This window comes from Mauremys reevesii, linkage group 4 (genome assembly GCF_016161935.1).
Source record: "Mauremys reevesii isolate NIE-2019 linkage group 4, ASM1616193v1, whole genome shotgun sequence".
Classification (NCBI taxonomy): domain Eukaryota; kingdom Metazoa; phylum Chordata; order Testudines; family Geoemydidae; genus Mauremys; species Mauremys reevesii.
In genome coordinates this window covers 111,675,325-111,690,487 of record NC_052626.1, presented here as the reverse complement: position 1 = coordinate 111,690,487, position 15,163 = coordinate 111,675,325, and the positions used below count along the sequence as shown (strand labels likewise).

General features: G+C 47.2%; 1 protein-coding gene and 1 long non-coding RNA gene across 4 annotated transcripts in view; one reads left to right on the top strand and one right to left on the bottom strand.

The window, feature by feature from the left end:
* The window catches only part of LOC120404630, a 143,349-nt gene that overhangs the window by 36,918 nt on the left and 91,268 nt on the right, over window positions 1-15,163 (bottom strand). The gene's annotated exons all lie outside the window — the stretch shown is intronic.
* The window catches only part of EPS8L2 (EPS8 like 2), a 116,499-nt gene that overhangs the window by 16,415 nt on the left and 84,921 nt on the right, over window positions 1-15,163 (top strand). Inside the window, exons 1-3 of one of the 2 annotated variants that reach the window (XM_039537473.1) lie at window positions 368-521; window positions 11,815-11,878; window positions 13,863-13,918. In XM_039537473.1, the coding sequence (XP_039393407.1) occupies window positions 11,835-11,878; window positions 13,863-13,918 (100 nt within the window). In that variant the 5' untranslated portion in view covers window positions 368-521; window positions 11,815-11,834. Of the gene's footprint in view, window positions 1-367; window positions 522-11,814; window positions 11,879-13,862; window positions 13,919-15,163 lie in introns of those variants that run through there. The other variant, XM_039537474.1, reaches the window with a different exon arrangement.

Sequence of the window (15,163 nt, the reverse complement as noted above, 5' to 3'; positions counted from 1 at the left end):
CTATATCTACCTAGATTAAGTGTAGCTTGCAAGATCAGGCTTTAGTCTCTAACCCCTTCTGTTGATCCCCGTTAAGGAGGGCAGCCACAGAGGCAGTCCCTGTCTGAGCTCTAATGCAATCTGGCAGCGACCTCGCAGTCCCTCCCCCGAGGGAGCAATCCATGCCAAACCCAGCCCCAGGAGAAACACATGGGTGGTTTACTTTCAATGCTGGGAAGTTCACCCCACCTAAGCCTTTTCTCAGGAAGCTTTTTTTTTATTTTAATACAAATCCTGAGTTTATTATTGTTCCTGAGGAGCTTAGATAACAGAGGGTATTGGGTTCTTTGGAGAATTCTTCAGCTCTGGTAGCAGAATAGTAGCATAACAACGTACGTTAACTGTGGAAGAGACACATTTTTGTGGCTGCTGATCTACCCTATCATGTGCAGTCAAGGGGAGACCAGCCTTGGTTTCTGATCCAACTCACACTCTGCAGTCAGAGGGAAGATCTGATGCTCTGCAATATATCTACAACATGGGTAGGTACGTAGGGCAGGGGAGATGTGACACAGGCATAGGCGGCAGGTTATATACATTTGCGGTGCTCGGGCTCCAGGAATATTCAAGGCCGGGTGCCCTGCTCCAGCAATATTTGGAGCTGGGTCTCTCCCCCGGCCCTGCCTGGATCGGGCCCTGGCCCCTGCCTGCCACCCCTCCCCCTGCGTGTCCCTCCCCCGCCGCGCCGCGTCCCTGCCTAACAAAAAGCAGCACATGCCTCTCCCCTGCCTGCTCTGTGCTGCCGGAGTAGAGCGGCTCCCGGCAGAACTGCTGTCTGCTGCCCCAGGGTCCTAGTGCCTGCCCTCCACTAATGGCAAGGCAGGCTGCCCTTACCCTGCCCTAGCCCTGAGCCTCTCCAACGCCCCAAACCCTCATGCCCAGCCAGATCCCTCATCCCCCCACACCCTGATCCTCAGCCCCAGCCAGAGCCCTCATCCCCCCACACCCTAATCCTCAGCCCCAGCCAGAGCCCTCATCCCCCCACACCCTAATCCTCAGCCCCAGCCAGAGCCCTCATCCCCCCGCACCCTAATCCTCAGCCCGAGCCCTCACCCCCCCGCACCCTGATCCTCTGTCCCAGCCCTGAGCCCCCCCGCAGCAAGAACCCCTCATCCTCAGCCCCACAGCCCTCACCCCAACCCTCTGCCCTGAGCCCCCTCCTGTATCATGAACCTCTCAGCACCAGCTCCAACCCTCATCCCTCTGCACCCTAATCCTCAGCCTCAGCCCTGAGCCCCCTCCTGCATCATGAATCCCTCATCCTCATCCCCACCGCCCTCACCCCTGCACTCCCTCCTATCCCCAAACTCCCTCCCAGAGGGTGCACTCCCTCCCCCTTCCCACTCACCCCTTCCCACCCACAAACTCCCTCCCAGAGCTTGCACCCAAACTCCGTCCCAAAGCCTGCACCCCTCATCCCCTCCTGCACACCCACCCCTTGCCCCAGCCCGGAGCCTGCACCCAGCACTCAAACTCCATCCCAAAGCCTGCACCCTGCATCCCTCCTGCACCCTAATCCCCAGCCCAGGATCTGCACCCCAGACCCCCCCCATACCCCCTCCCAGAGCCTTAGGCAGGTGGGGGTGGAGTTTGGGGGGGTGGAGTTGGGGGGCGGGTTCTGGGCACCAACAAAATTTCTATAAACTTGCCACCCATGGACACAGGGAGGGCTGAGGAGGCTCCTGTTGGAGGTGTCAGTGCTGAGCACTGCTGGGCAGCAGAGCCCAGGGAAGTGAGTGTGATGGGGTGGGACAAGGAGCTGCTCCAGTCCTGTGAAGATGGACTGATCCTTGGAGGAGGGGGAGAGATTTAATATGGGACAAACCTGGACCATCACAGAGTCTTGATCCTCTACTGTCAGCCCCCCAAATACAGTCCACTATTCTGCCCCTGGTTCTGAGCTGCAAGGAAGCAGCCCCAGGAGGGAGCTAGGTGGGGTTCTGAGGACTGTCAGTATGAGAGGAATGGTCAGTATGAAAGGAACGCTCCCTGCATTCAGACTAGACATCCAGAGATGTCTCCTCCCCAGCCTTAGGGTTCTTTCGGACACACCTGTCCCGTTCTGAAATCCAGAGCACTGTGGTGGCTGCCAGCGACTGCGGTCACCTCCCCACCAGGATGGAATATTTTTAGCTGTGTGTTTATCTTCTGTAGAATCTCTGAAATGTGAAATATTTAATTTGGAGAACAGGGAGTGTTTGTTTCAGGTTCCTAGCAGGACCCACTCACTCCTCTAGTCGCATCCAAGTGCCACACACACAGGCTGGCTATACTCTCACACTCACCTAGGTGTGTTCCCACACAAGCAATAGGCCAAGATCTCCCAAAAACAACAATTGTGAGTGCCTCAGTCTTCAGGTGTCCAGTTATAGACTCCTCACAGGGGCCTGATTTTCACAAGCTGGAGGCATGACACTTCCTGAAAATCTGAACTCTTTCAGGCAGTTCAAGTTGGGTGCCTCACAATTGAGGCACACCAAATTACTAGCCCCTTAAACAAGTTGGCCAGTCTTCCCCTCATCTGAAAGCAGGAGCCATCCATCCAAAACAAGCACCAACCCCACCAGATTTGCTCATGAGAAAACAAACAAAATTTGGGGGGCACATTTTGGAAAACAGTTTTTTAAAAACTTGACCCTAATGTTGCAGAGAAGATTTACAACAACAACGATGAAAAGGTTGAAACACATTTGCTTCTTTGCCCAAAGGCCAACACCTGAGTGCCGGGTGCTGATCTCCCTTGCAACAGTTGACTTCCCTTCCAACTAAAACAAGACAGACCTTTCTTGAATGTCGTGACAAAGTGGGAATGTTCTTGATGTGTTCTTTGAATACTGAGCGGGGAGTATTGACCTGGGAAGGTTTCAGGGGAGTTTTGCTGGGATTGTCTGCATTGGGGAAGGGAGGATACCTGAGCATGTAACATGAGAACCCAGGACGGGGGTTGGAGGCCAGGTAATACCTCTGCCCGGAAACTGGACAAAGGACACAAAGGCTGGGGGAGAAACTGGGGGGAGGCTGAGTGAGATGGCTGAAGGGAATTTCAGTTTGGAGCTGGCTGGGAAATAGAGAGGGGCACCCCAATGGGGCTTGAGCTTCCCAATGGGGCTGTGGCCTCCCTGGTGCCCCCAGATTGACCTAACTAAAGGGGGTCCTGTTGTCTGTACCGGCAAGACCTGTTTTGGACTGTGTTCCTGTTGTCTAAATAAACCTTCTGTTTTACTGGCTGGCTGAGTCATGGTGAATCACTGGAAGTCGGGGGTGCAGGGCCTTGTCTCCCCCACACTCAGTGACAAATGTGAATCATTTTCTTCTTCATTTGTTTTTGTTTAGACAGATGGATTTTTTGGTGGTGGGTAACAGAGCCCTTCACTTCTCGTTCACATGTTCAAATCCAGCTTAGGTTGGTAGTGGCGGAAATTCATTGCCATCAAATGGCTGTTCGGCAGCGTGTGTGAAATAAACCAGTGATCTCAGACCAGTACCTAGTGTATTGGTCTCAACGTCACAGAAACCACACTGCAGGTGGCACTAACAGGCACCCTCATTGGCAAACCCAGCAAAACCATGATGGGGAAACAATGGAAGATGGTTCTATCACGAAGGCATTAGATGGAGGATCAGGAGAGTTGGGTTCAATTCCTGGCTCTGCAACGAACTCCCTATGTGACTTGGCAAGTCACTCAATGCCTCACACACACAAACAGCTGACCTCGTAAAACAAGGCTAATACTTCCCCCAGGAGTGCTGGGAGGATGAATGCATTAATGTTTTCCAGGAGCCCAGTAATGGGGCAGGGGGGACATAACAGGCCATGGAAGACGGAACGACACTCTCGCCTCTGGAGATGGACAGCCCAGGCTGTAGTAGATGTGTGCTGGCACAGCAGCGTAGGGCAGCCTGTACAGCTGCTGGCTGTGCTGTAACTGTTCTTGTGGGCACAGGCAAATTTAGGCACTAATTAGGCCCTTTCCCCAGCGCTACATATGCTTCCAAAACTGTCCAGCGGCATGAACAGATGGAGCTTTGTTATCCTGGGCACTTCAAGAGATAACATCATGTGATCAACAGCTAATGTTTCTAACTGGAGCCTGGTGTTATTTGCTCAGGCTTTCCCTAATCTAGCATTCTTGTGTGATCCTTTCTATCGGCACTGACCACAAGTGTGGCCACCAAAGGCAAAGTAAGGTCAGACCTGCCCCCTGTGTGAGCCCCCAAGGGCAGCATTTCTGTCACAAACATCTCATCATCGCAAACCCCTTTCCACTAATAACATTTGATCCTTGTGCAGGGTCTCCTCTCTCCGAGGATCAGGAAGTATTTCCTATGCATTCATTAATTATGCTTGACAGCATCCACGGAAGGTGCCAGCCCTGCTCTCACTGCCCAGACCTCTCTCCTACCCGTGTCCGTTGTCTCCTTCACCCACTTTGAAGGAAGAGGGGGAGGGAACTTGGCATTGACGGCAACATGAGAGCTGGCCCATGTCATGCCAGGCTCCCTTCGCTCCTGCTGACACCCACAGGTTCCATTTCAGCTAGAGTGATCACATGGCAGTGGCTAACATGCTAAAGCTCCTCCCCCGACTAGGATTCTGTTCAGATTTCCATTACATTTCAATCCCACCATTTGGTGAGACTTTAGAAAATGCATAATCTCTTAGGGACAATTCAACATTTCCTGGGCCAGAAAATACGCAAAGAAGGACTTCAGACAGCTGACTTAATTAACCCCTTTCTGTGCTTGCTCCAGTTAACCCGGCCCATGCTGAATATGATATGCCAGCTCCACCTAGGAAAACATGATCTGCCCCTCGGGGCTGATCCATCAGATAGACGCCATCATGCCAGTCACACAGACAGACATTTCAGTTGCAAGGCTGATGAAGACAAGGACATGGTCTGTTGGCAGCGAAAGGGTTAAACTCCAATGTGAAGCTCTCAGCATCACTCCCTAGCTAGCTCACATTTTGGAGATAGGACTGAAGCAAAACTCCTAGTGGCAATCAACCCTTTATATTAGGGCAGTGCGGACTAGTGGATAGAGCCCTGAACTAGGATCCAGGAGACCTCAGCTCCGCTGCTGACCTGCTGGGTGATTTGAGACAAGTCACTTCACCCATCTGCCTTGTCTATTTAGGTTGTAAACTTTTTGGGGCGGAGACTGTGTGTGTGTACAGAGATTAGCCCAAGGGACCCTAATCTCTGGGGTGCCTCTGAACACAACTGTAATCCAAATAACGAATAGGAATTAAGATATGTATTCAAATGTTGCAGCTTTGGCCAATCTACAGCAGATCTGTAGGTTTTGTAGCCATTTTTAATCAATGGATTCACTTCCTGCCAACCCTTTTCTATTGTAGGGCTATACTGGAAGTGGCATTAGCATGTGTGGTTAGACTGGCTTCATCTCATGCCCCAATAACATGGCTACATATTCAGTTCAATTTCATTTGACTGTTTGCTCTGCTTGTGATTAGTCTTTTTTTAGGGAGGCCATCCCATCTGAGCTATATAGGGATATTCCTATTTAGAGAGATACTACCCTAGACAGCAATACTATGCCAGGCAGTATGACCTCCAGTGGCTAGAGCACTCAGGAAACCTGCATTCTGTTCCTAGCTCTGTCACTGGCCTGTGTGTGACCCTGAACAAATCATTCTCCATGCCTCTGTTTCCTCATCTGTCAAATGGGGGTGGATGATACTGACTAGCGCCGTGCGGAGGACAGAACTCCATTTCATGAAGGCTTTTGAGATTTTGAAATTTGGCTTCCTTGCAAATCAGAATGAAAAACCAAAAATTTCAAAATTTTCCAGGAAAGAAAATTCCAAACAAAATTGATTATGGGTCAAACAAAGTCTTTCATTTTTAAAAGACTGAAATGTGTTGTTTAAGTTTTGACTTTTTTTTTTTATGGAGTATTAGAACACAACATTTCAAAACAAAAAATCATTTCATTCCAAAAAGGTTGAAACGGGGCATTTCAACATTGTCAGAACTTTTTATTCCAGTTTTCTTCAGAAAGGAAATTCCGGCAAAATCAACCCGATTTCATGAAGCATTTTGATTGAGTTGGAACTGAATATTTTGACGGAATATGCTTCTGTAGAAGTTTCTCCGTCGTGCTCTAATATGTGCCCCCTTTACAAAGCACTTTGAGATGAAAAGCACTATATTAGAATGAGGCGTTACTACTATTCCTACACACTACACCAGCATTGCTCAGCCTTTCCAGGTTGGCAAGCCTTTATCCAAAGTCAAAATTTTTCATGACCCTCTCACATTTATTATAAAAGTAAGAGTAAAAAAGTATCAATATGCAATGCCTCACAACCCCCGTGATTGCCTTTTGTGACCCCCTTTCCCCCCTTGGCAGTCACAATCCATGGGCTTTGAAAAACACTGCCCTACACCATCAGATAAATTAACCTGGGGTAGTTCACCAAAACAGAATAATAGAATCACAGGGCTAGAAGGGACCTCAAGAAGTCATCTAATCCAGCGGTTCTCAAACAGTGGGTTGGGACTCCAAAGTGGGTCACGACCCCGTTTTAATGGGGTCGTCAGAGCTGGCATTAGAATTGCTGGATCCTAGGACCCAAGCCAAAGCCCCACTGCTTCAGCCTTGGGTGGTGGGGCTCAGGTTACAGGCCCCCAACCTGGGGCTGAAGCCCTTGGGCTTTGGTCCCCCATCCTGGGGTTGTGTAGTAATTTTTGTTGTCAGTAGGGGGTCGCAGTGCAATGAAACTAATCCATCACCCTGTCCTGAGTCAGGATTCAATATATCTAAACCATCTATGACAGGTATTTGTCTAATCTGTTCTTAAAAACCTCTGTAGGAACCAATTCCAGTGCTTAACTATCTGTATAGTTAGAACTTTCCCCCTAATATCTAACCTAAATCTCCACTGCTGCAAACTAAGCCAGGAGACACAGAGAACAATTGATCTCTCTCCTCTGTATGACAACCTTTTACATATTTGAAGTTATGTCCCTCCTCAGTCTTCTTTTCTCAAGACTAAACATGCTCAATTCTTTCAACCTTTCCTGACAGTCATGATTTCTAAATCTTCTATCATTTTTGTTCTCCTCTGGACTCTCTCCAGTTTGTTCACATCTGTCTAAAAGCATGGTGCCCAAAACTGGACACTGTACTCCAGCTGAGACCTCACCAGTGCTGAGCAGACCAGGACACTCCCATGTTTTACATATGACACTCCCACACTAATACATCCCAGAATGACAGTTGCCTTTTAAGCAACAGCATCGCACTGTCAACTCAGTGATCCACTATAACCGCCAAATCCTGCAGTACGGCTGCCTAGCCACTTATTCCCTATTTGGTATTTGTGCATTTTATTTTTTCTAAGTGTAGTACTTTGCACTTGTCTTTATTGAATTCCGTCTTGTTCATGTCTGACCAATTCTCCAGTATAACACGATTATTTTGAATTACAATTCTGCCCTACAAAGTGCTTGCAAACCCTTCCAGCTTGGTGGCATCTGCAAATTTTATAAGCATACTCTCCCCAGCCCCATCCTCCAAATTATTAATGAAAATATTGAATAGTACTGGTCCCAAGACAGATCCCTGTGGGACCCCACTAGATCTATCCCCCACTTTGACAGCAAACCATTGATAACTACTTTTTGAGTGCAGTTTTGCAACCAGTTGTGCACCCATCTAATAGTAATTTCATCTAGACCTGATTTCCCTAGTTTGCTTAAAGAATATAATGTGTCAAAAGCTTTACTAGAGTCCAGATGTATCACATCTACTGCTACTTTAAATACTGATTTAAACAAAGGCAAATTTCCTACTGAGGGGGATGAGAAACGGAAGGTCTGAGGAGGAAACAACAGAAGAAAATGGTAGCAGAGATAAAGTGATCCTGATACACAATGTTCTAATAATCATATTACTAAATTTGCCTCTTGTTTCTTTTTAAAATGCACACACCTAGTGCCCCATGAAATATGTAGCAAACAACCGCACCCATTAGGAAGATAAAGAGAGATTTCAGGAATTCTTTCATCAGGAAGCATGAGTAAGAAACAAAGTGAGAGCAAGCAGAACCCAGAGCGAGCGCTGGAGGCTGCACCAGTACTGGAGGCTTTGGAGATGCCCCCCCAGAGAGGAAAGAACCCAAGGGGAAGGGGGGGAGGGGTTGATCACAGGCCTCAGTGCTCACACATTTTCTTTGGTCCATGTCTATATTCAAAGCTGAAACAGTTTAACTGTAAATCTATTTAAAACCCACTTACACTCGGTTTATCGCAATTTAGCTTAATAATAATCATACCACCCCTAACTCTTGCATAGTGCTTTTCAGCTACAGATCTGTCGATAAGGAATTGAGTTTAACTGCTATAAGCCAGGTTTAAAATGAGATTCAGAGTGTTCACAAAAGAAGATTTTGCCCAGATTTAACTAACTCAGTTAGACATCACACCCTCAGTTACATATAGACAAGACCTATTGGTGAGAAGTATTAGCGGCATAATCACATGAGACTTCATGATAATGAAATAGTTTGGGGGTGGGAAATCAGGCAAGGGTTAAATACTACTAACAAATAATAGTAATAATGCTGCATTAAATGAGAGGGATGGAAGTACTGAAACACGTGCCTGCTAGCTCCCTGGGCATTTTGTGCGTTTCCTGTTTTGTGTTCTTTTAGACTGTAAGCTCACTGGGCGGAGCGCTCTCTCTCAATTTACCTAGCACTGTTAACTAGCTAACACAATATAAATAATTATAATAGATTCATAGATTCCAAGGCCAGAATAGACCACTATGATCATCTAGTTTGCCCTCCTGTGTAACACAGGCCTTCCCCAAAATGATTCCTAGAGTGTATCTTTTAGAAAAACATCCAATCTTGATTTAACAATTGTCAGTGATGGAGAAAACACCATGACCCTTGGTAAATTGTTCCAATGGTTAATTACTCTCACTGTTAAAAATTTACATCATATATCTAGTCTGAATTTGTCTAGCTTCAACTTCTAGCCATTGGATCACCTCTGTCTGCTAGACTGAAGAGCCTATTATTAAATATTTGTTCCCCATATAGGTACCCCTTCATCAAGCCACCCTTTCATCTTCCTTGTTCATTTAAATAGATTGAACTCCTTGAGTCTATTACTGTACGGTATGCTTTCTAATCCTCTAATCATTTTTGTGGCTCTTTTCTGAACTGTCTCTAATTTATCAACATCCTTCTTGTTTTGTGGGCACCAGAGCTGGAGACAGTATTCCAGCAGCTCTCACACCAGTGTCAAATACAGAGGGAAAATAACCCCTCTGCTCCTACTCGAGATGCCTCTGTTTATGCATTTTAGGATCGCATTAGCACTTTTGGCCCCAGATATACTTTGGGAGCTCATGCTTAGTTGATCCTGTTCCCCATATAGATACAGGGAATCATTCAACAACTAGCGAAGCCACTTCCAGGGTGGAATGTGGCACTATGATCTGTATTAATTAACCTAATATAACACCAGCCCTCCCGTCCATCTGCAGGGACTGACCCTCAGATCTAAAAAGCAGGAGCCGCGACTGCTCGAATTACAGGAGCTTGTGCAGTTTGAGTGATGGTAGCACTCTCATTAGCCACTAGAAGGAGACAAAGCATCACTCCATATTAGTATGGGTTACACCCACAGATACCTGAGCGTGGCTAGGCACCTGGTATGCTGTGACTGCTGCTTAGTACACTAGTTATTATTCTCACTGTCACCTCATGCTCCCCATGTCTGCTTGTTGAATCCACCTGTTGCCTCTCATCACACAGTTAGACTGTAAGCTCTTTCAGGCAGAGATCGTGTGTGTGTGTGTGTGTGTGTGTGTGTGTGTGTGTGTGTGTGTGTGTGTGTGTGTGTGTGTGTGTGTGTGTGTGTGTACAGTACCTAGCACAATGCCCAATTCCTGATGGGCAGCCCGAGCCTTCCACTGACTTCAGTGAGTTCTGGATCAGGCCCTTAGCATGTACCACTCATTCTACTGTAACTGCACTCTGTTACTGAAGTGGCTGTCACAGCATGATGACTCATCTTTAAGAAAATTAGTGGCATCTTTCTACTCTAGATAAATCCAGGGAATTTACATGCGACACTCCCATCGAAATGCCAGCAATGGCTATGCATGTGAATCCCACACTTGGCCAGATGAAACTTTATGAAGCCTTCATGTGTGCATGGATCTTACAGCAAATTAGGGTTGCCAATTTTGGTTGGGCATATTCCTGGAGGTTTCATCACGCAACATAATCTTTAATGAAAGATGAATCTTTAATTGCTGGAGACTCCAGGCCAATCCTGGAGAGCTGGCAACCTTAACAGCAAATTTTAATAGGTGGCAGATGGCTCTGACTTCCTTTGAGGCTCCTGCTAGACCATTATGCAGGATAAATTCTTTGGCTGTTCTCCTGAGTGCAATGGCTTATTCCCCTGGTGCTCCACTGTTATCAACCATCACTTAAAAATCATTTCATTTTATGGCTTGTCCAGATTCAGTAGAACTCCACATAGCTTCTCTCTGGGAGCTTGTATAAAGCTCTGCCATACTTCCACAATAATGGATTTTCTGATGGGGCAGCATGCAGGGGCTGCTACCTCAAAAAACAGATGGGGTGTGATTGAATCTAGCCCTATAATGGGAGGAGAAAGGGAGGTAGATCTCACAGCATTGCGCTTTCTGACAGAATTTATGAAGCAACACAAGTGCTACAGTTCTCAAGGTGACCCCTCTGTCAGTCAGCTCCCCCATTAGAGCTTTCTGTTTTAGGATCCTGGAGGTAAACTGCCAACTCCCTGGGCCAAATCCTGCTCTCATTTACACCCACGCAACACTTTGGACTTCAGAGAGGTTGCATTAAGTTGCAACCATAGTGCAGTGGTTTCAGGGGAGGTATGAACCGCACATAAAACAGCGCTAAAGTGAACAGAACACAGGGGAGGGATAGCTCAGTGGTTTGCGCATTGGCCTTTTAAACCCAGCATTGTGAGCTCAATCCTTGAGGGGGCCACTTAGGGATCTCGGTACTGCGAGTGACAGCAGGGGCTGAACTCAATGACTTTTGGGGGTGCCTTCCCATTCTATGAGATAGATATATCTCCATATATTATTATTAACTGGGGTTTATAGAGCACAGCCCATTCTCCAGCAATCCTAAAGCACTGCACAAAGAGATCCATCAGATATCAGCAGTGTGGGGATTGTAAAGAGACAGCAGCTGCCCTTGTGAGCTCAGCAGCAATTCACACATACACAGCCTCAGGCACTGGAACTGGCTTTAAAAGGCTTTACCTTCTACCTGGGCAGAGATGGATTAATCTGTCATCTAAATGACGGACCTCTAACACTGCAGCAGCCTTTAATGATACCGTGCTGTAATGCCAGCAGCAAGTCATAAAACAACAACATAGAACAAACTGAAAACATTAGGTTAGGAATGGGCCTACAACCTGCTGTGGAATTTGAATCCAGGACTTTTGTCAGTGTGTGTGCACACATTAGGTGTTCTATATAGGGAGCTATAGCAATACAACAGATGTGGGGTGGGGAGAGGTTATGGAAGCACATTAGGTGCATCTAAATACTATTGTCTGCACACACTATTGACTGTGGGCACAGAATCAGAGGCTGGAGCCCCAGATGCCGAACGAAGTCTGATTGTGAAGTGTGGTTCACACCCAGGCAAACATTTCATCAGGTCAAACAAGTGGAATGCGGAATGTGCTAACTGCAACTCCTTTGTTTCTGTTACAGTTTAATGTCTTGACAGCAACATGAGTCTCAAAGGATCTACCAGCAGCCAGCCTGGCTCTGCAAAGTAAGAACCTGAATGACAAAGTTTGGCTGAATGGCTCATCCCCAGAAACTGCAATAGATTATTACCTGCCACCACAAACACATTAGACAGCACTTTCTATCAGAGGGGCTCACAGCTCTTTATAAAAGTGATTATAATTCCCATTTGACACATGGAGAAACTGATGAACATATAGGTTAAGTGACCTGGCTATGGTCAAACAGCAAGTCAGTAGCAGAGTCAGGTCTCCTGATTCCCTTAATTTCCCAGACCATGTCTCCCGAGTCCCAGTGCATAAATCACTAAATTCCCTCCCTCCCTTAATCAAATCTGTATAATCAAAGAAAAACCACAAACACATTTCCTTCCACTCCTGGTTCTCCCTTAAGGGAGGGACTCCACTTTCTCCTGCTCACTTACTTGGGTCTCCCCAGCTAGGGCCAGAGAAGATTCCACCTTGCCATGTCCCAATGCAGTCTAAACCAAACATGCTCACGCCTGCCATCATGCATCAGGGCTTTGCCACAAAGTGCCATGTGGTTTGATCGACATTCTAGAGGGAAGAGAAACCTACGTCTGGTTGCCCTGTTTCTGTAGTTCTAGGGTTCATTCAGGTGCCCACAATTTCTATGGGGCAGATTCAAATTATACTCTGCCTGGATCTACAAAATCTCTCCCTTCTCTCCCTGAAAGATTCAGTCAACACTGGACAGCAGGGTGCATGTGGCAGTACATTACAAAACTCTGAGCTGCTGCCTGCCCCAGGAGGGGGGAAACCAGGACACAGCTCACTATCCTGGCTGGCCCCATTGCTATAGCACCCCCTGGCATCAGGACATGGCATTGCAGGTTACTTTGCTGCTTATGCCCCCTGTTGACCACCTGTGCTGGCTCATAATGGCCTGTTGCTGTTTGGATTTTGTGTGGCCATCACCCCTCAAGTTCAGCCCCTTTCCAGGGTAACAGAAATCCAACTGTAAGTCCAAATAAATACCCAGACTAATAGTTCTTCTGACCCTCTTAGGCAACCTGGAAGTTCTCGCCCCCCCGCCCCCCTTGTCCCAGCAGAGTTTCTCCTATGCTGCTTCCTCACCGCCGCAGGTCTCCTCCACTACGTCCCCTTCCTCGGGGATCTCCCTGCTCCTCAGAGGCCCTACCTCATAGTCCGCCACAGGAACCTGACCTGCTCCTTGAGTTGTGTCCTCCAGCCTAAGTTCCCCAGGCACTTCTGAGAAAGGGGACTCTCCTAGCTCCTCTCTGAACTGAGTTCACAGCTCTGTTTACGTTGTCCTCTCTCTGATCCCTCACAGCTGGGACCAGGCATTATAATTAAGTCTCCATCACATTCAGCTGGGGAATAGCTGTCTGGTCACAGGCAAAGCTGAGCCCGGCTTGCCTTAAAGGGCCAGCCAGCCTGTGACAAAGCCCTACAGACTAGAAGAGACCAGCGGACTCTGGGAGAACAAAGAGAGAAAAATGGGTGATGGTCAGTGGTGGAAGATCCATACATCCGTTGTCTTAGGCAGAGGGTCCTCTGCCCTTTTTGGTCTGACCTGCCTGAAGGGAAAGCCAGTGGGCTACTCCTTGGAGTGAGCAAAACCTCAAACAGGAGTAGGTCAGATCCCCTCCCCTCACAAAAATTAGATCTCTCCAACAGACTGTGCAAACATGATGGCATTCGAGCTTCCTGCAAGGCATCCCAGCTTGTTGCAATCGGAGGCGTCACTGGAGAATTGGTGTCAGTGACTGATACTCCTCCAGCTCACCAGGCAGGGTCCTGATAACTACCTCACTTACACACTAACGCAAGCTGATGTGAAAAACCCATTGCCATTTGCCATTAAGCTGGTTTGAAAAGCCCGTTGCAATTTGCCATTCAAGCACTAGACCAGATCAACTGGTTACCATCCGTGTTGCTCAAATGAATCCAGTAAAAAACAAAAAAAAAAACAAAAAAAACCTTTGAGATTTATTGTTCATTTGCTCCTTTTCTTTTCTTTTGCAGCAGCAGCTTGGGCAAAGCAGATGGTGCTTCGAGAATGAGTGCAAAAGATTTATACCGTAAGTCACTGCCACTGATACACTAGGCTGCTGCTGAGATTTGCCTGAGTAAAGACTGCCAGGTTCAAACTGGTAGAAGGGAAAGCTGAAGGCATTGTTATTGCATGGTTCCTCTTCGTATCTCATGGTGGGACAGTGTGGGGCAGTTGTGAGATGAACTGACATGGACACATCACAATTCACCTTTAAGGGGCTTCTCATTTTCCAATGAAGCATCCAGTAGAAGAAGCTACTGCAGACAGGATGCCAGACTAGACAAGCCATGGGTCTGTTCCAATACTGTTTCCTATACTTCTCCCTGCTGAGGTGCTATGTGGCAGGAAACAGGCAGATGACATCTGTTTTCCTATACACCATGTTTACAGCAGGTTTTCATGACATGGTGGCAGAAAGGCATATGTCCTCTCTGCACTAGCGGTCATGCCATTGCAACCACTTAGTGCAGCCACTCTGATAGGGGCTGCCACCCCCGTATTAATTTTGCTAGTGTTACAAGCCTGTGCAAAACAGACACACTTCCACAGGATCCCTAACAGTCTCTGGTTGATTTAGCCAGACAACCAGGTTCTCGAAAGTGAGAAGCTAAAAAAGACTGTTGTGAGCAGGTTAATGATTATACTCGCTAATTACTCAGTACACCATGAAAAGTCAATGCCCTCTGAAGCTTTCAAAGAGAGAGTTTACAAGGGATCATTTTCTAGAGGGCAAGAAGAGCTTCAGATGAACATGCCGGGCCAGATCCTCAGCTGGTGTAAATTGACATTGCCACATTGAAGTCAATGGACCTACGTATAAAAGCATTGTATCAGAGCTAGGTATTAATAATCATCGACATTACTGATGGATCTCAGCTGATTTACACTAGCTGAGGATCTGGTCCACACTATGTAGTGATCGCCTGAACAAGCAACGGGAGGAGGTGAGACGAGAAATCTTCTCCTCCACACAGTTCAGCTAGGAGGATAAAAGCTCCTCAGTTTGGGGTACTCTAGTTGTGGTCTGGAAAGCCTTCTGTGTGTAGAATTCTCATTGACTTCATTAGCCGAATCCGGCCACAAGTACGCAACGTTAGTTTTGTGAGTGCAGTGTGATGGGTGCAGATATAAAAGCCAGAATAGAACAGAACGGGGCTTTTCTGATTTTGCTTTCCAGCTGCAAAATTACTAAACAACCTTGTGGAATTCTGGCAATTCTTCTGTTCTAGGTTTGTAGACTATCAAAGCATTCCAGCAGCAATTCAATGAG